We start from the raw sequence: 26,475 nt of genomic DNA, 5'->3' as shown, positions 1-26,475 counted from the left end.
TGTTTTTGCATCGTTCCTGTGGCTCTTTGCTATGAATCATCTCTACAGTTCTAACACTGTTGCACACCTTATACATTTTCCTAGGGTAATTCAGCGTTAATTCAGTATTGCTACACATCACGTAAAAATATGTAAAATCCTCTGCTGCAAACAATCATCACCTGAAACATCGGAGATGAGGCCATATGATACTGTATTCTTAAGGGCCCGTTTATGCTCATTTTCAGGTTCATATTTGTATGTTGTGCCTCTTACTGCGACATGTTTACTTTCTTTAATGTTCAGAAATGTTTATTTTTGTCATGCTGCCTGTGCTGCAGTACCTCTTTTCACCCTCTGTCTGAAACCAGAGCCCAGTCTGCTCTGATTTGTTAGCTGTCTTGTGATTGGTCCACCGCTTAGAGACGTCCCGGTCATTAGCCTATCACGTACAATGTGATGTAGCGTTAGCCAATAGAAGCGCGTTTGTAACATGTTGATGTCACTATGTTACAGAAGTAAAAAAAGGAGTCCAATGGAGTCCACACAAACCAGCAAAGGGAAACCCCAAAACAGCATTTAAGGGCTCACACACAAATTCAGATAACTCAGAATGCATGCCCAATTTATTTTTAATGACACAAGCTTGTATAAAAGGGTTATCATAAAACTACACATGAGCTTTTACATTGTTTAAAATAGTTAAAAAAGTATAAAATATTTTAATAAAATGTTACATTACACGTTTATATCTTTCCTCGTGAAGTTTGATATTAAACAGTACATTAAGTGACCTCTCTATCCTCCTCCACCCTTTCTCTAGTGACTTAAATGCCAGCCTAAATTGTAATTAATAATTAACTCCAGTTATTTATAAGCAAGAGCAGACTTGTCCCGCCCTGTTTTGTGCTAGAACAAAGGCTCTTTGAGACTCGAACTATCACAAACTCTAAATATTACGTAGGAAACACACACCTTCCTTCACCCTAAAAGCCTTTTACAGTAGCAGGTACAGTATGAATCCTATTGCTGACTTCCCCAACTTGAGACGTTCACAAAAATGTTATTCAATAAATCAAAGGCAAATGTTAAACAGATGTTATCAGTATTTTATGATATGATTCATGTCACATGGAAAGCTTGGCCACGTTTAATTAAATGCACTCAATGTTACACTGTCAATAGCTATAATTATACTCACAAGAGTCATGAATTACAGAGAATATGCTGTTTGCAAACCCTTTGTTCATTTCCTCTTTGCCAAAGTTCCCAGAGGAAACCCAAACTAATCTGTGACGTAGTAAGGACGGATCACCACCTGGTAGGAGAACTGGTCTGAGCGGCATGGATAGACTTGGTCAGCGCTTCTTGGGACAGATACGAAGTTCTCCCCATCAGCGTTAGCAAATTCAAGAACGTGGATCACATACGTCCCTTCACACAGAACAATAAGCTTATTGCTGTACTGAAACTTTCCCTGCAAACTTCGGGGTACATTTCGGTTCTCTTCAATCTTCACACTCACAGCCGGCAAAGTGGGGCAAGTGACCCCATCCCTAGAGCATTCTGCATGACTGATATAAACCCTTGTTTTCCAGAGCATGATGTTAGAAGTGAATAAGTGACTGTTATGAATAGGTGATCGGATCTTAATTGTGAGGCTATTGAGTGACACGCCATGACGATTGAAGAAACCAAAGTCCTTGTAAATGTTGACTTTGTGGTGGTTAAAGGTTGTGCTCCACGGATTGTCGGTGTAAATCCTGGGAGTGTAGAATTCTTTGTCTTTCTTCAATTCAGGGAGCAATGTTTTTAAGGACAGTGTATTGAAATAATACCCCTTCTTCTTCATGGCATCGTACTGGGACCCATTAAGTTTGTACAAGTCCTCAGCTTGTATCAGGGGGAAACGGATGAGCTTCAGAAGTGCCTCAGGGATAGTAGGGTTACCTTTGGCTGCCGCCCATCTCTCCACTCCATTCAGGATGACGTTTTCATTAGGCACCACAAGGTCTGAGCGAGACAGAAGAGCTTTGACCAGAGCAAATGAAAGATTTGTCCAGGCTGGGGATTGGATCAGAGCCTCACAGTTCCACGCCAGGTAGCGAATGCAAACTTCCTGTAGTGCCTCATCACCTATATGAACTGCATACTCATAGAAAGAGTTTTGACTCTGGAAGGTGGGATCCTCTGTGAGAAAAAGTCTGGAAATATTTGCTACCTCATTCTGTACTTCTGTCAGACCCCAGTCTTGTGCCATCCTGAGAATGCAAGGGGCCGTGGATCGTGTAAATTTGATCTTTTTTGTGTAGAAATATCTGCAATGTGAAACATCTGCATTAGCAAGGTTCAGGTGTTTCTTACTTAGTGCACATGAAACGCAAGAGATATCAAATAATCAAAGCAAGTCTCTTAAGTCATTCGATTGGACAGTTCACTTCTTCCTGCATTTTACTTGCAACAATATGTCACCTGCACTAATTTATTTATTTTAACGTCTTAAACATATCGTGTATATACTTAAGACCTTAAAGTACCCCCCCCCCCCCCCCTCTTTACTTTGGTGTCCCCACATAAAATGAAATACATAAATCATCACCAAACTTTATCAAACAACCTTTTAAGCTTTGAAAAATGTCTCAGACTACTGGTTAAGATAAATAACTGCAGTGAATTTACATCATCTAGGGCAGGGGTGTCAAACTCAATTTCATCTCAGGGCCACATCAGCATCATGGTCGCACTCAAAGGGCCGGTTTTATATACATACAAAAAATACATATATAAATATTTAATATATTTAAAAGAATGTATTATATTACATTATTGCCGTCTGCATTGGATTATTATCGGATAGGGTAATAACTTAAGTCTCTTCAGTGAGAATGTCACAAAATGATTTAAAAAGAAAAGCCAAATTCTGGAAAAAAGTCAAAATAAAATAACTGACATTTTGAAAAAAAAGTCAGATTCTGAGAAGAAAAGTCAAACTTGAGATGCATTGTAGGACATGTAGTTTATGGGCAACGTGCTTCTGTAAAGTAGCATGTAACCGTATAGTAAACATATTATATTCTTTGCAGGCTCTTGTGGGGCCACATTAAATGAAGTCACGGGCCGGATTTGGCCCCCGGGCCTTGAGTTTGACACCCCTGATCTAGGGGCTACCCTAGATCAGGAACACCAAAGGTATTACAAAGTTGACTAAAACACTCGGGATATCATAAGGTCTTGATGATAAAACACAATATTTATGATTAATGAAAGTAGTAAATCGTTCAGATTTGACCTGAACACGACAGGAAGGTTAACAAAAACTACAAAGTGTATAGTGCAAAGGAAAGCCTTTGAATCCTTGACCACGTCAGGATGCAGTTTAAAGTCACATGTTTTGGTTTACCTGATAAAGGTTTTGGCGTGCTCACTGCAGTTAGAGGTAGTATCAATGCTGAGGTGTCTGAAGTCCTGCCGTGAGTTCAGAGAGAGGATGAGGCTGTGAGCACAGATTGTCTCAGAGGTGTTGTTGTGCACCAGCACTGGGATGTTCACGTCACAGTCACGTCTGCTGTCAAACAGCTGCCCCAGCTGATGGGAGAGGCTCGTGCTGTGGTCCAAATCATATTCAGGGCTCAGATTGCTGTTGATCTGTTCTGGGTTTGATAGATACATATATGGGTTAGTGAGTGAGAGAAACTGACATGTCACTTTTTTTATAGTTTTGCATAAACATTTGTTGCCTTACCTTTTTGGCACCGAACACCAGCATGTCTGGAGGGACCACAGTGAGAGAAGGAGCCATCAACAGATTTACATTGAAGCAGGCTCGTCTCTGATCCGTCACAGAGTACATTGTTCAACAAGACTGTACCTTCCCCTAACACAAAAGCAATAAAAACAGGTTAAACATTGAAGTCCAGATCCTTTCCTTAAGTAGAAGTATTAAAACACGGTGAAAGTACTCTGTTACATGTTGTCCTGCATTGACAATGTTACTAAGTGAAGAATGGCAGTATAATTTGGGAAACATACAATAATAAAAGCAAAGTATTAAAGTATTAAGAGCAAATAAGTCAATTCAGAAATATGTACTGTGACTGTTATTTCTCCATTAATTGATCTATTCATTGATCCAGCACCCAAAGGGACATTTTCAAAATGTGTTGTCATACAGACAGTTGCTCAAATAAATATATTAACATTTTTAAATAATTAATGAATTATCAGGAAAACCAGCAAATCTTCACTTTTGAGAGAGTGAGAAACATGAAATAGTTTTGATATGAAACGTGCCTTAAATAAGTTGCTCTTGTAGTCAACTTCTTCATATGTTGTCAGTGCAAAAATGTTTATTTGTAAAGTATTAAGTAACCCAAGCAGGCAGATAAATGTAGTGGAGTTGTAAGAATTGATTGAATAGAATTACTCAAGGAAAGGAACCTAAAGAGATTGCACTTAATTACAGAACTCGAGTAAATGTATTGTTCAAAACAACAGGTACCATGATTTCCATGTTGACATTATTTGTGTTATACAGAGGATATTTGGGTTTCAAAGTGTCAAAGGTTACCGGAGCCAAATTTAGGTGTAGTTAGAGCTTCTATTGCGCCAGGGAAATGGAGCTGGCGACACACGACATGAGCGTCATTTATGTCCCAGTAGCTATTACACACAGTCCCCCAAATTCCCTTTAGAAAGATCTCCACACGGCCGTCAGCGTTATCTTGACCACCAACCAGCCTGATAGATCCTTCCACTTGACCTAAAGAGAAAACATGATAACGTTAAGTCATCTGAGGCCAATGTTACTCCATGTGACCTGATCCAACGACACAACCCCACCCGTCGCCTCAGGTCTGCTGAAGCTAACCTACTGCAGCCCATCAGGACAAAGCTCCGGACCTGGGGTGACAGGGCCTTCGCTGCAGCCTCCCCCACACTCTGGAACTCCCTCCCCAGCCACGTCAGATCCGCCAACACTCTCACATCATTCAAACAATCCCTCAAAACTCACCTTTTCACTCTTGCCTTCAACTCCTAATCAACTAACCCTGCCCTTATTCCTCCTAGCTTAGCACTTTCTACTTTTGTTGTTATTTTTGTTTTACTTGCTTGTAAGCACTTTGAGCACCAGGAAAAGCGCTTTATAAATGTAATGTATTATTATTATTATTATAAAAAAAAATAAAAAAATACAATGTTAGCAATGTCTGCTTAATTTAATTCTATGAGCTGAGGGTTTGCTTTGCTCTCAATCCTTAAATAATCTCAATGTTTCATGTAGAAGTTATGTAATTTATGGATCAACAGTGTTAACTAGGTTTGGCTTTCATTTCTTTTTTTATTCTTTTAATATATTTTGGGCCAGAGAGTCCCTTTATTTGAGATGTAGAAAAAAGCACAAAGCCAAACAAGATGGGTAAATAACAAAAAGGTTACTGTCCTAAAAGTATAGTGCACTAGTCAAAGTCCAGATCTAAATCTCATCGAGAATCTGGGGCACAGTTTGAAAGCTGCCGTCCACAAACATCATCCAACCAACCTGAACAACCTGGAACAAATCTGCAAAGAAACACAAGCAGAAATCCCTCCTAACAGTCGCCAAGCTGGAAGATACTTTCCCAAAAAGACAGCAAATGGTGGCTCTACGCATACTAATGCATAGGGATTGTATACTTATGCAAGCAACACTTTTTAGTTTTTGTATTCTCTTTTAAAGATCTGCTGATGGATGATTAATTCAATATATACTGTTAACGCATAAAGGTGTGCTATTAAAACACTGACTATACTGACTGGAACATGTACATTGTGTAATCCAGTCAAATCTGATACGTTCCCCTGTACTGCTACGTCCCCCCCGGTTTGCCTTGAAGCAGCCTCTTTTTTTCTGTAGGTTTATGTCACTTGACCTGCCCACTACGCAACTGAAATAAACATTTAGTTTTCTCGAAGATAAGATTGTTATCTGGGCTAAATGTATCTAATTTGGCAAACTTTGCTTGAATATAAACAGCACCATATCTTCAGAAGTTAAGAGCAGTTTACTCACCAGCAGACAAGCTTACGCTCAGGGAAAGAAAGTAGAATAATAGCAAAGTATTTTCTTTCATCTTTAGTCTGGAAAGATATAAGGAAGGAACATTACTAAATTCTGTATTCAAAACATTTTTCAGGACATTTTTCGTTCACAAAAGTCTCTTTACACCCAGAGATAAGATTTTCGATTATATTTTACAGCCCGTTTTAGGATTTTAAAAAGTCTTATGAAGCCAGATATATCACTACAGAGCCAGAAGTATAGAAACAACGTTTTTGTAACAGTGTTGGTTCTAAAAGGAAAACCGTTATATGATGGCTTAATACACACAACATGCAAATATAATTTTGCTATCTATGTCATGACAGAAATGTTGCATATAATGACAAAGTGTCCTTAATTTGATCCTATGTGTCTGTATACTTCCAAAAATGTGGATGCGATAAGTATATTCTGGTAAAAGTATACATTAATTTACCAGAACTCAAAATGAATTGAAGAAAGTCTGCTGATTGAAGAAAGAATAATAAAACTGAATTTTACAAATGGTCTGTAGTTACTTTCCAGGAATAACCCCTCCCACTAAAGGGGTGTTTCCAAGAAATGTCTTTGAAGTCCACATTTTATTTCTACATTGTAAGAATATAAATACCTTTAATAAAAACGTTTTAAATACTCAAGTAAAGTACAATTATATCAAAAATAGCAGTGGTGGAAAGTAATTATTTACTCAAGTATTGTACATTACTTGTTTAACATACAATTTACTTGAGTATACGTTATACTTGATGATATGGTATAATCATGGGTATAATGCTGTACTGTTAATCCGCTCAGTATTTCTAGTATCTACATTTGGTACAAATGGACCAGCTACTTTAGAAGTAAACTTACAAAATAATCATCCATCATTGGAAGCCTTGCAGTTGGTAATCCTTTGTACCATGATTGTTTATCGATCTGCCAGCAGTGTGTTTTTCTGCTGAATAATGACCTACATGTGATTATTGATGGTTCAAATGTGCAGTGCTACTGTACATAAGCCGAAATAGATTATTTCATTCTTTAGATACATACTCTTGGCGGACTTGACGCAAGTATTCTGTCTCTGTTATACTGTTGCACAACAAAATAATATGTACTTCAATAAACAGTGTGTCTGTGGTTCTACTTTGCTATTTCCTAATGCCTGGAGTGTTTAAGGTTTCAGATCCATGACACAACACTAAAATCCCCTTACACAACCAAAAACAAGATAATATAATAATAACCATAATAATATAATACTGTGTATATACCTACTGTGATCCATTCTACACAACCAGTCGTGGAGTGTAAAATACAGTGTAAAATACTCTGTTACAAGTGATAGTCCTTCATTTAAAACCTTACTTAGGTAAAAGTAGAGAAGTATTATCAGCTACATGTATTTTAAGTAACAAAAGTAAAAGTACTTATTGTTGCAATGTCCCATTTCAGAATGAGTACAAATATGTCAAAAAAAGTACTTAAGTATAATACTTGAGTACATGTAGGCTACTTTCCACCACTGGATATTTGCCTCAAATGTAGTAGAGCTAGTACAAGTATAGGAAGCATAGAAGTATACAATGAAAATACTCAAGTGAAGTAGCCTACTATTATGTCAACAATAGTTGACATACAATACTTGAGTGAATGTAGGCTTCTTAGTTACTTTACACCATTGATATTGTCCTCTAAAATGTTGTGGAGAAGAAGTATAGCAAGCATAGAAGCTACTCAAGTAAAGTACTAGGCCTATGTCAAAATCGAACTTAAGTAGGCCTATGGTGATTGAGTTACCACAGTTTATACATCCATGGTTACCACAGATTGTGTGGGGGCGGGGCGTCGCCATGCAACCGTCAACTAACTGTAAACGCAGTAGATTTAAGTGGAGGAAAAAAGGCATAACGAAAATGCAAACAAATACAATTTTACCATGATTCAGTTTATCTTTTGCTTTTATAAGAAAGCTGGTTATGCCTGGTTCTGATTCTTATAAATAAAATAATCTTAGAAAAAACGTTATTCCGCCAAAACGAACAGGAGTGAAGGCAGGATGTCAACACCGGAGGAAGAAGAGGCGAACATCGGTAAAGTGCTCACTTTTCTCCGGGAGTGGGACCGAGGTGACGGCAGGGTCCGCGGCCGCATGTTGACCGCCTTCCTGAGCCGGAACCCCGGGAGGAGGCTCTGTGATGTGGAGCTGCAGCTCGCTCAGGTCTCCAGCCTCTTCCTGGCCCGGATCACCACCTGGACCAAACTCACGTATCCTCTCTCTGTGTATTTATTATATGTTCAAGGCAAGGCAAGGCAAGTTTATTTATATAGCACTTTTCAACACAAGGCAATTCAAAGTGATTTACAAAAAATGAAAGACATTAAGGCTGCATGTGGACGCCTGCATGAGCCAACACAAACTATATCAAACATATTGTTTAGCATTTATCTATCAATCAATCAATCAATCAATCAATCAATCAATCAATCAATCAATCAATCAATCAATCAATCAATCATGTGTACAAACTGTAACGTCCCGTGAGACTAATGACACATTTGTGTTATTGGGCTAAATAAACTTGATTGATTCAAGGCTATATGTTTTATGCACTGCCACTGATGCTGTTAGCTTTATGTGCAGTCAAGGCTAAATAATGTTTTTGTTTAATGCTGAGCTGCATCAATTATTCATCTTACAGACAGACAAATGATCACAAACTATTTAGTTTGTGATCTATTAGTTATTTCATGGAAAACTTGTCTTTTCAGCTTCTCAAATATGGAGATTTCCTGCTTTTTTAAATCATGATAAATTGAATATCTTGTTGGTCCTGGTCTGATATAGCAAAATATTTCAGAGACATCACCTTGGACTTAGGGTTACTTGAGACATTTTTCACAATTTTATAAAAATGTTGTAAGAAATTTACGAAATTCAGGCCAAACTATTAATCAATGAATCAAGATAATAATCTGCAGATTAATCAATAATGAAAATAATTGCCTAATACACAAATGTTTTTTGTCTGTAGCTTTTTCTTATGTCTTTACTGCATACAGTAAATGCACACATTTAACTATATTGTGGCTTAACCCTCCGGTTTTCTTCGGGTCAAATCTGACCGATTTACTACTTTCATCAATCATAACTTTTTTGTTTTACATTCGATTGCATTAAGGCTTTATAATATCCTTCACAGTAGACATTTGAACATATCAAATTGCTGATCACCACTTTTATTGAATTTTGGATGATTTAGTCAACTTTGTAACAAATGACCGCCATAAAGAAAAGGAATTAGTAACCATCCGGATCAGATAAAACACACACACAAACACCCACCCACCCCCCGCAGGAGTCTACACATGTGCAGCCTCGAAATGTCTCGCTACGAAGTACGCTGGCATCGGTAGAATTCCAAGTCATTATGAAATACAAGTCTCTTGAAATAAATAAATGTGTCATTATGAAATAAAAGTCCCATAAAATAAATAAATGTGTATTTAAATGTACATGTATACATATTTATTGCCTCATTTATTTATTTCAGAATTTATTTCATAGGCATATTTACATATATATGTATTTATTTATGTATTTATTTAATTTTGGCTTAAATGGCATTCCATAGCAGCCTTCCTCGACATTGAGACACACCCACACACAGCACAGTTTGATACATGTCCCGCTCTTATGTGCCCACCCCCCCCACATGGATCACACCTGGCACACACAATACATGTTCAGTGTCTATTCTTTGTATATTTACTGCAGTTTTTCATGTATACCAGTAGTCTGATACAATATTTACAGTTTGAAAGGGTTTTAATGAAATTTGGTGATGATTAATGGTTTTTGTGTTTATATAATAGCAGTTAAAACAAGACCGGTCAAATTTGACCGCGAACACCAAAGTAAGTGGGGGAAAACAAAGACAAAAGGAAGGTTAAATCAAATAATGCATAAGTCATTCAAATGATATACTGTATAGGGTTTCTATAGGGATCATGCTGGTTTCTGTTAAGGATACCTTATTTACTAAACGGAGACATAGTCCTTCACTCAATACTCAGATACATGTTTGGGACATTCTTGGGACTGCAGCTTAAAGCAATTGGGATTTTCCTCTCTGCATCAAACCAGTGAGTGAATATGAAACGCTGTATCAATATACAAACTACTGTTTCTGTGACTCAGTCTGAAGTATTCATTTGATCCACTTTCCCTCAGTGACCAGTACCTGATGGAGTTTCTGGAGGATGGAGGAGTCCTCACTCTTCTGGACATCTTGAGCCACTCTCAGAGCAAAGAGGAGGAGAAGGTCGAGGCCCTCCGCCTTCTGCTCACTATCTCAGACGCTGGTCGCAAATACAAAGAGGTTATCTGTGAAAGCCATGGTACTCTTCATAAAGAATCACTTGAATACGAACACACTTCTTTCCACACTGCACTATAATCAGTGCATTAGATATAGCTTTATTTGTACGCTCTTTTTCACACCTGCCATGCAGATACGCTAAAAACAATTGAAAAGACAATTCTTTGTCAATGGTTAATCAATTTAGAAAAAAGTATTTTATTTTGCAATGCAGGTTATCACAACAAAATGCAGTTGTAGTTTATTATGCTAGACATAAAAAATGACAGAACAGAACAAAAACAGTAGTACTAGTGCATTCCTGAAGTATACTAGTTTACTTTGCATTAGGAGGTTTGTCACTAACCAAAGCGATGGTTAACAGTTCTCTAGGAAGTTTACTGAATGTGACATCTACAACAAAAATCAATATCCACGAAACTTTGTCCATTAAATATCATCTGGATAACTTGATCACTGTCATGGCGCTTACAGCGTTGACCTCCATTTTGTTTACAATCTTGCAGGTGTGAAAGCCATAGCAGAGTTCCTGGCTCAGTCAAACACAGATGAACCTCTAGAGGCAGCCTGGGCCCTCCTGGAGTCTCTGTCACGTGGAAACCCCAGATACCAAAACCAAGTCTACAAAGCCATGATTGCTCTCATGACGTGTTCCTCCCCGAAGGCCCAGCAGCGGGTCCTACACTCCTTACACACTGTGCAGGTAAAGTACGAGTGCACAAGACATGTATTAATGCAAGCATTGTTCTCAGACCATGTGCCCACTTACTAGTTTGCTCACTCACTTTGGCCAAATGTAAACTCTTTTTTGATGTGATCTATTCTTCTTACAGTCCAAGATGAAGACAGCCCATCACAGCATAGTAGAACCTCTGCTGGGTTTGCTCAGTTCTCTGCACCTGGAGGTTCAGGATGAAGGTAAGAATATGTAGAAAATGTTTTGTTTTGTATGCCAAATCTTGCTTTGAAATTACAAATGTATTTGGTATTCCCTGTAATAATAATAATAATAATAATTCCTTACATTTATTATACCGCTTTTCCAGTGCTCAAAGCGCTTTACAGATACACATTACACATATTTTGTTATACATGCAATGGTGTGCTGGGGCTCAAAATGGTCGGTCCTGTCATAAATGATCACCTTTATTGATTTCCTTGTTGGTCTTGCAGCTATACATCTGATTTTGGGTCTGAGGTGTTATGAAGTGAGGCCGCTGCTGCTCGACGGACTGGTGGCTCTGCTGAGGCCAACTAAAAAAAATGTGCAGCACCAGAATATGCAAGGTGACACTTTTATCTTTAAGTGTGTTTGTTTTACTATAAAAGGGACCTATCATGCAAAATGCACTTACGTCTTTTATACATAAATATGTGTCTCCGGTGTCGGTGTGTCGGGGGAGTCACGCAGCGTCAGAAAATAAAACCCTTTCTCTTTTCCTCCGTACCCAAATCTTTTAAAAACGGGTGAACAACGAGCGGATACAGATTTGCTGCCGATATGATGTCAAATCGGCGGCGGACCCACAGAAAGTTGCGATCAGAAACAATGCCTGACGTGTTTGTGGCGTGTAATATGGTCTGTGTTTACATTAGCAAGCCTCCAACCTGTACTGTAGAGCACATGTGTTTAAAAAGCAGGAAATAAAAAAAGGAACTCATCTTGTGATAAACCCGCAAGAGAAAAAGCATTTGAGCTCCATACTGTTTCAGAAATAATCTTTGATGTGGTTTAGAACAGGATGGCGTTTTATCACAGCAGAATTGAACTTTATCTCCGGTAGAATTCTGATCAGGCATTAGCTCCGCCTCCTTTTTTTTTTTTTTTTTCAAGCTAAGGACCCACAATCTGCGTTTCTCTAACAGGGCTGCAAAAGAGGGGTATGAGCAGTATGAGGCATGCAATGGGTGATCTGTTTGGTATTGTTTTGACATGTTTTGTGTATGGCCCTACAATATATTTCCAATATAGCATAATAGGTCCACTTTAAGTTTAATATATTTCCCATTTTAGGCTGGTCAGTGACAGGGAGTGTATTTTCTCAAGGACTACTCAAGTTATGCTAATAATATCACCATTTATGAAACAAATAAGTCATTTTCACAAATGAATGTGAGAATTGTATTTTATTTTGTTTATTAATATGATCCCTTCAGAGTCTGAGATTATCCAGATGACGGGATCTCTGCCTGTGTTTGTGCAACAAGCTGCTGCAGCTAAATCTATACGGTATGTAACAATCATCCATTATAACTATAACTATGGTCTTTTTCATAAAGTGGTGTTTGAAAAATTACATTATGTTTGAAAATAATGTATATTAATGGATCATTGCTTTATAGTTAGTAATAGTATTTTAATAGGATATGTATTTAATGGTGTTTAATGTGTTAAAGCTTGCTAGCTGAAGACAGTCAAGAAGTTTCTCGTGAGCTTCTCTCTCTCGGAGTGATCCAACGTCTTCTGTACGCTATGGGTAACAGGGAACACACCGATGCCCAAATACAAGCCAGTCTGGCCTTGAAGGTACATACAAGCTTTCAGGCAGACATCAATTGTATTCATTTGCTCTCTCACACACACACTTATTCTTTCTTCTCTGCGTAGCACTTTGTCCGCTCATTCCCAAATATTGAGGAACATGTGCAGAGAGGCATCGGCAGCACACTGTTTGCAGCTTTTATGGTAAGCTTTAATAACTCACTGAAATATATATTACATTATTAATATATCAGTATAAACAGATTGAATCCCTGTCTTTCTACAGAACCAAGCTGACACTTTGTACATGAATATGGACGAAACACAAGCAGAAATCCTGTTAACTAATAAGGTTAATATAACTGAAGGTAATGTTGGTATTTGTAATATGATTTTTCCTATTTTTACTCAGTTGCCTATACTATGTGATAATAATAACGTTTCCCTTGTTTTCTTGTATATTATTTTTGCATTCTAGTTTGGTATGGGGACAACTCTGAAGGCTGAAAAAAAGTGATACAGAAGTCAGGCAGATTATTAGATCATAACATTTTGATAAATATTGTTAGTATGTAATTTCAAGGCAGTTAAAGGTGGGGTATGTAATTTATTTAAGATACACTTTTTGTTATATTCCATGGAATGCTCTTAACATCCCGATAGCAATGAATATCTTAAGTGCTTTGACAATAAATACATACAAAAATGTAATCTGTGGAATCCGTGGAGCTGTAAAAAGCACGACCAAGCATCTGAGCCGGCCCGGCTAAAATAACTGGATGGCCTACCTGCCTGTCAGCCTTCCATCTGTGCACAAATTTACCTCGTGCCCTCATTGGTCATGTGCGCGTTCGTGTGTGTTGGAGGAGGGACTCTGTACGGAAGTGGCAGATTTTTTCGGCAGTGTATTTTCAAATTCTAGCGCACTCGAGCTGGTTTCTCCGAAATTACCTACCCCACCTTTAAATTCCTAATTTGCTTACTAATTGTTTTTATTATGGAATTATTAAAACATTCTTATCAAATATGACTTTTAGATGTGATTGAATGTTGAGTTGCACTATGTGATTATACATGGACAGTTTTAATACACTTCATTAATAAGTTTGCTTTACACACTTGATTCTCAGCTGTAATTTGGAGATTGTTTTCACTGTGTTTCTCAAAGCATTTGCAAAAATGTTTCCTTAGTTTTTTGGGGGGTGTTATTTTTAATATGCACAAATTAAAATGCCTCCTGTATGAAGGGTGAATAGTCAGAGGTGGGAGAAGTACTCAGATCTTGTACTTCAGTTGAACTACCAAAGTGTCGGAATACTCTGTTAATAGTAAAAGTTCTTTAAACAATAAAAATAAAATATTCTAATACATAAAACCTTTTAATAACAATAAATAAAATAATAGTACGAAAAAACAAATAATAAATAAATAAAATATAACAATTCAAATAAAAAAATGCAAACAAATATAATATAAACAAACAATAAATTAAGAAAGTACATAAATGAAATAATAATCATACATACAGTATAATAAAAACAATGCAATAAATAAAATAATAATACAATTTCCTAGGAAATATTATTAAAATATAATAAGAACATAAAAAAACAATAATACAAATATAATAATAATACAAAATATAATATTAAAAAACACAATCAATAATAACACAAATAAAACATCAGTAAACGACAAGGGACGGTGGGGCTGTCGGGTTGGCCAGTTTTAGAGGCACCCCCCCCTTGTTGTTTTAATATAAACATTTAAATCTTTAAATCATTTTATTTTTCTTATTTAATTGCACAACCAGACACACTTCGATAATAATTTAGATCTTGAGCCGCCCACCGGACATAGCGTCATACGCACATTGCCTCTTTACTCAAAGCGGATTGGACGAGCAGCGACTGAGTCCCTGAACGTGGCGGGAGCTAACGTGAAGTAAACATGAGTGCTGTTTCTGTTTGCAGACACATGAAATAAGTCAATACTGTACATGCGGTGGTTTGAAATGAGCAGGCTACGTTCAGCGATGACTAAAGGGAAGAGAGTCGGACTGGAGATGGTGGGAACAGCAACTCCAAAGAGGAAGAGGTCAACGACAGCTGTGAAAGAAGGTGGGATGCTCTGTTGATGCCTCACTTATTATTATGAAAGACTTATACTTGTTAGAAGACAGACACTTTGGGTTCTAACTTTATCCACTTTAATATAGTGAATATGAAACAGCTCGATGTTTGTCTGCAACATCCTGAAGTCTGCATAGAGATTTTATGGAATAACTAATTGTCTCAGTATACTATAACATGAACAGTGCACATTAAAAACAGCCACTTATTAAATATTGCCATTTAATGTGTACATTTCTACATTATTGTAGTAACCACCATATAAGAATCATTCAACTAAGTGCCTACTGAGTCCACATTAATACTTTTAAATGTCACACTTTAACCGAGAATACATTCTGAATTGTTTTTATGTATTTATAACTTTTTTAAATAGTTTTGAACAATTTATAAATTCACAAACGTAACTCATAACAAATGATACAATGATGGCTTATTTGGAGTATCCACCTAAATAATGTTAAAAATCACAATTTCATATGAAACACAAGATAAATATACAAAAGATTAAATAAAATAAAAACATCAACAAAATAACACGTATACAAATAAAACAGGAAAATTAAATTGAAACATGTTATGACTGTTTGTATATAAAGAAAAGGCAAACACATATATAAAACAACAGATACATGGTCTTTCATTTATTTTTTGAAGCATTTTATATTAAGCATTACCTTAAAACGTACTCATGAACCAGGACAGTGGTCCTCGTCCTTTTCCGTCAAGGACCCCTTAAATTGAATATTAGATCACAGAAATCCATTTGATAAGATTTTGTCTAAAGGACTCGTGATTTTGGTTGTTAGGCATAATTGAGAGCAGAGCTATATACTGTAGGTGAGGATATAACTTTTACAAAGTATAACAAAATAGACACTGCTGACATATATATTGAACCAAATAGTGAAATTAAACTATTCCCTTGGGGGTCCTGGAGTGAGTGTCAAAGGGTCTGTTCAGAAAATCTACTCTTTTGACGTTTTCTCTGCATATTTGAACAACTCTGGGATTTGTATCAATATCTCATTTAACATCAGTGTAATGTACCTTGTTGTTAAAAGTCTGATTTGACTGAATTATGTTTTTGGTCTTCCAGAGAAATCCACAGACCCCTCCTCTCCTCACTCCACGTTCCACACGTTCCCTGACCCTGCAGATGTTGAGCGGCTGCGCTCTCAGCTGCTCTGCTGGTACGACCAGGAGCAGAGAGAGCTGCCCTGGAGGACTCTGGTAAAGAGACACCTTCTTTCACTGGTGGACAAGAAATGTAGTATTTTAGTTCACAAAGTTCATGTATATGGTTTTTGTTGTATCATTAAGACCCTGGGAAGTGCTGTGGTCAGTTTGGTTCAGACATGTGTTTACTTAACGTTCATGAAAGCTACTTTTTTATTTTCACCATATTGCTTTTATCATTGAGGTTACTTGATTTTGTATTTCTTGTCTCCGTTTTTATCTTAAACTTAAATCAATATGCAAAATACTCCAAATATCATCTGTTAAATGTCCTCAATTCAACAGCATTACTTGACTTTTTCACTTGACTTATGATTATAAAATGTCCTTTTCTGTTATGCCATGGCTTTATACAATTATTCATTCAATGTAATATTCTACGAATCCCAAATATTGCAAAAACAATCCTTATATCAAGCTACAGTACCCAGCCTTTGCACATGTAAAACAAATCGGACTTATTTAACTGACTCCCTTCTTGTTTTTCTCCAACAGGCAGTGACGGAGTCAGACCTCAACATCAGGACATATGCAGGTAACAAGAAGATTCCTGTCAAAAGGACACATCTTACACTGCTGCTGACACGGTTTATAAATCAGATGTGTCTCTTTCTTTTCAGTTTGGGTTTCAGAAATCATGCTGCAACAGACCCAAGTTGCTACAGTAATAAACTACTACAACAAATGGATGAAGGTAGGTGTCTTCAAGCTGTTTATGACATTAGAGTCCTAGTGATATATTTACCCTGTGCCTCACTGGGGACATGTGTGGCATGTTTTTTAATATTGTCCTTGTTTCCACTAGCGTTATTGCTTTATCATGTGTTTATTCAAATATGGTTGCATTCTTGTCGTATGCTAGACTGAACAAATGATCCCAATTAGGAAAAGCATTTTTCAGTCTTCAATATTGTTGCTAACCAGCGACACAAGATCTACTTTTGAAGTGAAGCACACATGTTATGCATTATTTGTAATTGTACCTCTTGCTTTGATTGTGTTCCAGCGGTGGCCCACGGTGCAGGATCTTGCAACTGCTACTCTAGAGGTGATTACTAAAGCAGTCCCTGAAACTGAAGGGATTTTAGAAATGTCTTGATTTGAATTGAAATGTAATAATTTCCTTTATTTGTAGGAAGTGAACCAGGTGTGGGCGGGTCTTGGCTACTACTCCAGAGGAAGACGACTGCATGAAGGAGCTCAAAAGGTCTGTGTTGTGTTTTTTGTATCAAACATTTGCATCATCATAGCCTAAAACATTCTGCATTCCGTCTAAACTTAGTGTAAATATTTATAAAAAGGCATACTCTTAAAGTTGCAGGTCATAATTACTCGGTATGAAATATTGAATGTTGTTCATTGTGCCTCCTTGTTGTTAGGTGGTGTCGGAGCTGAAGGGCCAGATGCCTCGCACCGTGGACAGTCTGCTGAAGCAGCTTCCTGGAGTGGGGCGCTACACCGCTGCAGCCGTGGGCTCGATAGCACTGGGTCAGGTGTGCTTCAGATACGCCTACTTTTTCCTATTTATTGTAATAGTTTACAACTGTGTCACCTTGAGCATGATTTCTGAAATCCACACTTAAAGGGGACCTATTATGCAAAACCCACTTGTTCATGTCTCTTCTACATCAACATGTGTCCCCTCTGTGTAAAGAGATTCTGAAAGTTTCAGGAACAAAGATTCTCTCTCTCTTTGTCCTGATCCATTTCTAGAAAAACCTGTCTGAAAATGCGCTGATCAGATTTTGGCCACTTTATGATGTAATAACCAGTTTTTTGGCTTGTGTAACCATTAGCCAATCACCAACCAAGGTAACCCCCCCACCTTATCACCTGAATCTCCTCCTAGAGCACCATTGTGTTCTTTTTAACCAAATCTCTCTCAGAGGGGCGTGGGGAGGGGCTCCTTATTTTCATCTAAAGTAACAGACAGAGAATCAGCACTTTTGAAACAGGGCTGAAACAGAGAGGATTATGGGTAATGCTGCAATGATCTGTTTGGTGTTTTGAGCCAAACACTTCAGAGACATGTTTTGTATATATCCGAGATCTATAATATATTGATGTAAAACAGTATAATAGGGGACCTTTAGGAAAACAGTCTTAAAGTCTTTCAGCAGAATGTGTAATTTTCTCACAAAGATCTGACTCTTAAAAACAGTCAGTAAAGTCAGGATGGTTTTTCCTGACATAACAGGAGAGACTTTAAATCTTAAAACATTGTATTATTACTCCAACCTAAAAAGTCAAATACTGTTGGATGTAATTGGTTAGGAAATAGAAAACATAGTATTTTGAAAGTGTTGCCTAGCCCTAGTATAGTTAACTGTGGCTATGTGATTCCTGTTTTTGGTTGTTTTGATGTTAGCATATATATAGAGACAAAATAAGAATTTAAAAACTCTAATGAAACCATAAAATATGGTCGTCCAATCAATGCAACTCTTAATAGTGTTACTACCTCGTTTATCATTGACGACGAAATATCTCTGTTGCCTAGGTAACCGGAGCAGTGGATGGCAACTTGATTCGGGTGCTGTGTCGCCTGCGGGCCGTCGGCGCTGACAGCACCAGTTCTGCAGTGACAGAGGCTCTCTGGTGAGTGTGATGGAAACTTCTGAAGCAATGGAGACTCAGAGGCTACAGGTTCCTGTGCTCAGTGAGGGCAGTAACACATAACTACACTGTAGCTATGGACACATGACACTAAAAGCCTTGAAACTACAAACTGATAAACTGGGTCAAAGTTATGGGCCTAGGAAAGGATTTCCCCAACAGTGAGACTAAACTTCAAACTAATATCCTCAAGTATGATGAACTCTGACCTCCATCCGAGCCATTACCTGTTTTAAAGAAGTGGGCGAGGTCACCGTGTCGTCAAACATCGTTTTTTGGAATATGATTTGGACATTTTGGCAAACTTGCAATTCGCTTTCATGAGCTGAAAACACTGTTATAGTTTTAAGTGCCTCAAACCGGACAACACTGTGGTAGCAACCAGTTAATCACATGGTAGCCTCGCAGCCTCTAATTTTATTCTACTTTTACAAAATAAGCATCATGCTGTATAACAAAACACCTGAAAGTAGCGATTGAGACCTTGAAATGCATTAGAATAATGTTTACTGAAGTTATAAATTAAATCAGAAGTGTTATTAAAACGTTGTCTTTTGTGTGAACTTCCACCTCATTTCTTTCGGTATCTTCATCTGTATGAATCTGTCTCGTGTTTGTCATCTCTGACGTCAGTTTAATTTGACTCCCTTTGTTGATAAGATCAAACATGAGAGGAAAGTATGCTGGCCTCCCTGTGTTCCTACCACTGTCATACTTTGTGTATTACTGAAATACAGGTACATGTAATCTTTGTCAGATATCTTGCTTCACCTGCTGAGGCTTTATCTCTGCATTCAGCTGAAAACGGATTATGTTAAACCTCCTTTAGGCAATAGATAAGAAAACACAGAAGAACATCTATTTACTTAATTGTTGACTCATGTTGAATATTCACAAGAAAAAGGTTTAATTTTTAAGCGACTTGTTTTTGTAACATGTGGAGTCCCTCCTTGCCAACTATACCACTGCGTTATGCTCTTATTATACCTGGAGTTTGATATGTTTTCTTTCTGCTTTATTTCAGGAGTTTAGCAAATACTCTGGTGGACCCTGAGAGGCCCGGGGACTTTAACCAGGCCATGATGGAGCTGGGGGCCCGAGTCTGCACCCCCAAGGGCCCGCTGTGCAGCCGCTGTCCCGTTCAGTCGCACTGCCACTCCTACCACAAGGTTAGAAGGATCCAGATGTTGATAGTTTTACTTGAATGCAGAACAGAGTATGTGGTGGCGTTTTAATCCTTGTCTACATTTAATAGCCACCTCTGTCGGGGTTGTGGGTTTTGAGGCGCCTCTCTTTGGTTCCAAACAGATGTAGCAGGGAGATCGTTGTTGAATCAGGTCAGCTTTATTAATTGATCCAAACTGCATACAAACAGGAAGACACATTTCCTCGCTTCATAGTAACTAAGTTATCAGTATCCAAAAAAGAGCACGGTCAAAAGACTTTACCGCTTCCCTGTCTCATCACAATCAGCTGTGTCCTATTAACCTACCATATATAGGCATTTAGCCATGCGCGTGATACTGACGCACATTGATAACAAATGAGTGAGCCTTAAATGAATATCTTTTAAACCAGAGATTCTCAAACCTTTTTCAATAATATACCCCCTTTGAAAAAAAAATTGAGCCAAGTACCCCCTGATCAGCGCAAAAACAATTTGTTAGGCAAAAAAAGCCTATATAAAGAGGTACAGTACAGCCTTGCACCATCGGAGTCTGATTTATTAAAACAACAACATTGTAACTGAGGAACACTTAAATGCTACATTTCAAATGTTTACAATCCATCACTAAATTCATGGCCAACCAATTTTAACATCATGCAATAACACTAAGACGACATTAGTTGCATTGAACTGATCTTTGTAATAAGTTGTACTTACAATTTTGTGAGAAACATGGGCTTGAGCTTCACTGAGGGTCTTTGTCATTCTGACAGGGAGGCAAACTGCAGTTATTACACTTCGTGTTTTGAAATATGTGTAATTCTAGTCTATTAATATAAAATTCACACTGCTCAAACTTCCTTACTTTTCCTAAAATTGGTATATTTATCTATTTTTTTTCCTTTTTTTTGCCATTAACATAAAATAAATCTCACGTACTCCCTGCAGTACTCCAACGTACCCCTAGGGGTCCGCGTACCCCCATTTGAGAACCACTGTTTTAAACCATAGTGTGACTCACAAAAATACATGATTAATTAAGAGTTTAATCTAAATCCTTATATTAAAATGGCTATAACAAAGTATTTCTACACTGTAGTATTACTTATTCTACTTGGGTAAATAATATGCATACTTTTTCTACCACTGCATACATAAATCAAAATGAAAAGTAAAGTTTGTGCTTCTGTTTGTTAAATTAAAGTTATCATAATATAGAATATTTATGTTATTTATCATCAGAGGTGGGAAGTAGCGGAGTACAAATACTTTGTTACTGTACTTAAGTAAATTTGTCTGGTATCAGTACTTTACTCCACTACTTGTTTTTCTGACGACTTTTTACTTTTACTTCTTACATTTTGAGCACAAATACCTGTACTTTCTACTTCTTACATGTTGAACACAAATACCTGTACTTTCTACTTCTTACATGTTGAACACAAATACCTGAACTTTCTACTTCTTACATGTTGAACACAAATACCTGTACTTTCTACTTCTTACATGTTGAACACAAATACCTGTACTTTCTACTTCTTACATGTTGAACACAAATACCTGAACTTTCTACTTCTTACATGTTGAACACAAATACCTGTACTTTCTACTTCTTACATGTTGAACACAAATACCTGTACTTTCTACTTCTTACATGTTGAGCACAAATACCTGTACTTTCTACTTCTCTCATTTTCCAAACAGCTGGTTCCTTTAGTCTGAATGTGTGTTTGGTGGCCTGATCATTATTATGTAGAGTCATTGCGTGCCTATTGATTTGAACACGATCCGTGTATCCATCATTTCCTGGTCTTCTCTAAAGAAGAGGGACCAATGGAAACGTTGTCATGTTGCCGTTGTTCAGCATGGAAACATTCATTAGCGAACAATGACATTATTGTTCTATTAATATAAAGGGAGGTCAGGTACTCTTTAAAACAGCTGCTAGTTATGGGTACTTTTTACTTAAGTACATTTCAAAGCCCATACTTCTTTACTTTTACTTGAGTAAAGAAGTTTAGTCAGTACTTCTACTTTTACCAGAGTATTTTTAAACACGAGTATCTGTACTTCTACTTGAATAAAGGATGTGTGTACTTTTCCATCTCTGTTTATCATAGTGAAAAGGTGAACAATTTCTCATTTAATTTGCAGGTTCATGTAAAACAAGAGAAGAACTCCAGGAAGCTGCTGGGGAAGCAGGACAGGAAGCCGGACAGCCTGCCTGACATAGAGGACTGTGGTGAGTGTCCTCTTCCCCCCTCAGACCCCTTCATGTGGTCATGATATCATAGAAGTTGTGAGAGACTAACCATTTCTATCTTTGACTACACATACACATCTGATTCTGATTCTGACATAGTTTGTGTTGTTTATTAACCCACCTGAACTACTCTAACAGTAGACAGTTTGAAACAGTTACTCTTAACATTCTAGTAACACAGTGACTTTGTCCAATTGTAAATACATTTAAAACAGTCATTAAAAAGCTGATAAAATAAAAATAAAACACGCAAAAAATGAATAATACAGGTTTACAATACAGGAGTACAAGTTACAGTGCACTGTGAGATATGAACAGTTATTGGATGTAATCAAAGGCAGCAGCAAAAAGAACAGCCAGGATTTCAATTGATCTCAAAGTACCTTCTCTTCTCCACTCAGCGAACAGCGGGACGTGTCCTCTCTGTCCCTCGGAGCCCTGGGACGATGCGCTGGGCGTTCAGAACTTCCCCAGGAAGCCGGCGAAGAAGCCGCCTCGAGCCGAGCGAACTCTGACCTGTGTGGTGAGCCGACATGGAGAGGGGGGCGAGGACGAGTTCCTGCTCACACAGAGGCCCAACAAAGGTCTGTGCACTAATGGGGGATCTGTTTGTGAAGGGTCTCCAGTCTGATCATAAAATGAAACGCTGATCTCACTTCCCTTTTTGAATCAACCAAAAAAAGGCAGATGTGAACAGAAAGCTTTAGGTCCCGTTCTTGTAGAATTAATTAATTTGGCTGTTTTTATTATTTACATCGGTGTTCATTTTATATAATGGGATTTGAAGATTTTTGTTCAACTTTAGCTCAGGTACACTTAAAAGACTAAATACACAAATGCAGTGATAGAAAGTAACTAGGTATATGTACTTAAGTACTGTACTGCAATAAAATAGTGATGTACTTTTACTTTACATGAGTATTTTCCATTTTCTGCCACTTTATACTTCTACTCCACTACAAATAGAGGGTTAAAATTGTGCTATTTACACACCTGCGATTGTTTGATAACTTTAAATACTTTGTGGATTCACATTTATAATAGAAAATATAATCAACAAATAAACGATCATGTCATTTTTAGGGTTAATCTGCCAGCAAGAAATTCACTAGCTGACCTTCACTATCTGCAACATTAAAATGAATCTACTTGGGTGGGCTGCATGAATTGTGTGTGTGTGTGTGTGTGTGTGTGTGTGTGTGTGTGTGTGTGTGTGTGTGTGTGTGTGTGTGTGTGTGTGTGTGTGTGTGTGTGTGTGTGTGTGTGTGTGTGTGTGTGTGTGTGTGTGTGTGTGTGTGTGTGTGTGTGTGTGTGTGTGTGTGTGTGTGTGTGTGTGTGTGTGTGTGTGTGTGTGTGTGTGTGTGTGTGTGTGTGTGTGTGTGTGTGTGTGTGTGTGTGTGTCAGGTTTGCTGGCAGGTTTATGGGAGTTTCCAAATCTCCTGCTGGAGGAGAAGAGCTCTGATCTGAAACAGAGGAGGGCGCTGTGTGCTCAGATCAGCGGGAAACTGGGAACCCATCTGACAGAAAGCATGTTCCAGTATGTGGGAGAGGTACGCCTGAAGTTCACCACTTATACATATTTATTATTGAATGCAAATAAAGTATTTCTGCAGCTCTGTAACAACCCTTTGATGGGTCATTGGCTGTCTGCAGGTGGTTCACATCTTCTCCCACATCCACCAGACATACGTGGTCCACAGTGTGTGTTTGAAGGATGCTGACACACACACTGAAAACACTCGGTGGCTCAGCCGGTGCGCCCTGCAGGAAGCTGCTGTGTCCACCGGAGTGAAAAAGGTTTGTAATTTGTTTACACAGTGTGTGTGTTCAGCCCCACTGTGTAACTGATACAGAAAACATGTTTTTCTGGTGTGTAAATTGTTTTTCTGTTACAAGGATTTCAGTGATTTTAACTGAAATGTTCCCCCGATATCATGCTGCTATTTGGAGCTGCAGTTAGTAAAAAAACGTCTTAACCAGTAAATGGACATCTTGCCTTGTATTGTTATCGCTATCCTGGCTCCAAAATGGTGGAATGAGCTCCCCATTGACATCAGGACAGCAGATAGCTTACACACCTTCCGGCGCAGACTGAAAACTCATCTCTTTCGACTCCACTTCGAGCGATAGAATTATTAACAAAGCACTTATATACTAACAAAGGACTGGCTTATCTAAAGCCAGTTGAGTAGCACTTGAAATGTTTTGGCTCTATGAAACCTGATGTACTTATATGATTCTGTTTTCTTCAAGTTTGTATCTTGTTGGTCGAACGCACTTATTGTAAGTCGCTTTGGATAAAAGCGTCAGCTAAATGTCATGTAATGTAATGTGATTATTACAGTGAGCTTCGGAAATGAAAGGGAAGTTGTAGTTGTTGCGTTTGTTTCAGGAAGTTGTCACGGCCTGTTTCCAGTGTCCACATCTATGTGCACTCTGAATAAATGGGATAAACATCAACGTTTACTCTCCTGCAGATTGTGAAGCTTTATGATTCTGTGGACGGTCAAAAAGAACAAAACTCTAAGGTAAGTAAACGTCTGTGTATATATAATTGATCACAAATGATCTTATTCTATAATCCTAGATTCCACCTTTATCGTTTTGTTTCTACTGGTCTCACTCAGGATGGGAAGAGGCAGAGGCACACCGGCACAAAGAATGACAAGACACCAAATTCCTCCAGAAAAGCCAAAGTGAGCTCAGCTACCAGCGGCGGCAGGCAGCTCTCTCTCAGCTCCTTCTTCAACAAGGTCAAAGACGAGCCTTGAGGGGTTTGAGTGTCAAAGTCCTCCATGGTCAACGCATCAGCACTACAGTGTGTTGACATATTGGTTTCACTGTGGTCCTATCATTGGGATTGAAATACAAAATGCCATCATGTTTTAACTTTAATGTTTTAACTTTAAAAGGTTTATGTTCCTGAAGGGACTTTATTTGTATCGACTTCATTATAGATAATGTTTTTATCAATATATTGTGAATAGTCCTCGTGTTTTTCCAACAGTATGTAAGTTCACTGTCATGTTTATTATTGCAATAAAAAATGTCATGTCCAACAAAGGCACATAAACTGTTCATCTTCTGATTGCTTTTATATTTTTGTCATTGATAAAATAAATCAAAACAAATCTGTTTTTTTATAATGATGCATTTCTTTTTATAGAAGAATGTCCATATCTACATTAATCATTTGATGGACAAGAGTGATTTTTTTTTTAAATCAGCAATTATGCAATTCTGAATACTAATCCAATCATATTATTCTGCATAATGAGTACTTTCACATTACGAACTCATGGTATATATTTGATGGTAATACTTTCATACTATATTTGATGGTAATACTGGCATACTCTTACTTGAGTGTCTTGTAAATCATTATTTCTTCAGTGAAGTCTTGGTTCTTCTACTTGAGTAAATTATCTGAGTACTTCTTCCATCACTTTATATACAAATAAAAAGTTAATAAATAAAAAGTCACAGTGTAGTATGTCGGAAAAAATCTAACATTCGAAGTCAAAAAGTAATATAGTAAAGTATGTCATAAAAGGTCATAGTAAAGTTTATCATAAAACAAGTTTCATTGTATAGCCTGTCAGTAAAAAAGTGTCATAGTATTGTATTCTATGCAAAACGTAATACCAAAGGTCATTCATAAGTAACCTATGTAAAGTATAACATAAAAAGTTCTTTAAAAAAGTGCTTGTAGTTCATGAAAAATGTTCGTTTTTCATCAGACAATAGGTAATTTTGGAGAAACCAGCTCGAGTGCGCTAGAATTTGGAAATACACAGCCGGAAAAAATCTGCCACTTCCTCACAGAGCCCCTCCTCCAACACACACGAACGCGCACATGACCAATGAGGGCACTCGATAAGTTTGTGCACAGATGGAAGGCTGACAGGCAGGTAGGCCATCCAGTTATTTTAGCCGGGAAGGCTAAAATGATTGGTCGTGCTTTTTACAGTACTACAGATGACATAGTTTAATGGATTTTTTGTCAAAGCACTTAAGATATTCATTGCTATCGGGATGTTAAGAGCATTCCATGGAATATAACAAAAAGTGTATCTCGAGCCTGTTTCTCAAACTTACCTACCCCACCTTTAATGATAATAATAATGATTAAATGAAATAATAACAATACACA

General features: G+C 37.6%; 2 protein-coding genes across 4 annotated transcripts; one reads left to right on the top strand and one right to left on the bottom strand.

The window, feature by feature from the left end:
- Positions 1-630: 630 nt before the first annotated feature.
- On the bottom strand, positions 631-8,163 carry LOC117445993 (galectin-3-binding protein B-like). Of its 3 annotated transcripts, none has more exons than XM_034081981.2 (6): positions 8,147-8,163; positions 6,029-6,096; positions 4,547-4,738; positions 3,722-3,853; positions 3,380-3,629; positions 631-2,297 (listed from the first exon to the last, which is right to left on the bottom strand). In XM_034081981.2, exons 2-6 carry the CDS (start codon positions 6,087-6,089, stop codon positions 1,265-1,267), a joined length of 1,668 nt encoding a protein of 555 aa, XP_033937872.1. In that variant the 5' UTR covers positions 6,090-6,096; positions 8,147-8,163; the 3' UTR covers positions 631-1,264. The 3 variants fall into 3 exon arrangements, with proteins under 3 accessions (XP_033937872.1, XP_033937870.1, XP_033937873.1); XM_034081979.2 differs by lacking the exon at positions 8,147-8,163 and adding an exon at positions 6,495-6,525; XM_034081982.2 differs by lacking the exons at positions 6,029-6,096; positions 8,147-8,163 and adding an exon at positions 4,851-5,074.
- Positions 7,925-25,401, top strand: mutyh (mutY DNA glycosylase). The gene is made up of 27 exons (XM_034081983.2): positions 7,925-8,308; positions 10,118-10,186; positions 10,275-10,441; positions 10,929-11,125; positions 11,256-11,340; positions 11,596-11,709; positions 12,580-12,652; positions 12,820-12,949; positions 13,031-13,108; positions 13,191-13,272; positions 13,383-13,406; positions 13,492-13,502; positions 14,892-15,024; positions 16,136-16,269; positions 16,771-16,810; positions 16,896-16,969; positions 17,282-17,323; positions 17,411-17,482; positions 17,655-17,768; positions 18,776-18,873; positions 19,916-20,060; positions 22,214-22,301; positions 22,724-22,906; positions 23,727-23,872; positions 23,976-24,119; positions 24,800-24,850; positions 24,950-25,401. The coding sequence occupies exons 1-27, from the start codon at positions 8,100-8,102 to the stop codon at positions 25,091-25,093; spliced, it is 2,847 nt and encodes a 948-aa protein (XP_033937874.2). The 5' UTR covers positions 7,925-8,099; the 3' UTR covers positions 25,094-25,401.
- Positions 25,402-26,475: the final 1,074 nt, after the last annotated feature.

This window comes from Pseudochaenichthys georgianus, chromosome 4, assembly GCF_902827115.2.
Source record: "Pseudochaenichthys georgianus chromosome 4, fPseGeo1.2, whole genome shotgun sequence".
NCBI lineage: Eukaryota > Metazoa > Chordata > Actinopteri > Perciformes > Channichthyidae > Pseudochaenichthys > Pseudochaenichthys georgianus.
The sequence above is the reverse complement of the archived record's forward strand: the minus strand, read 5'-3'. Positions and strand labels throughout refer to the sequence as shown.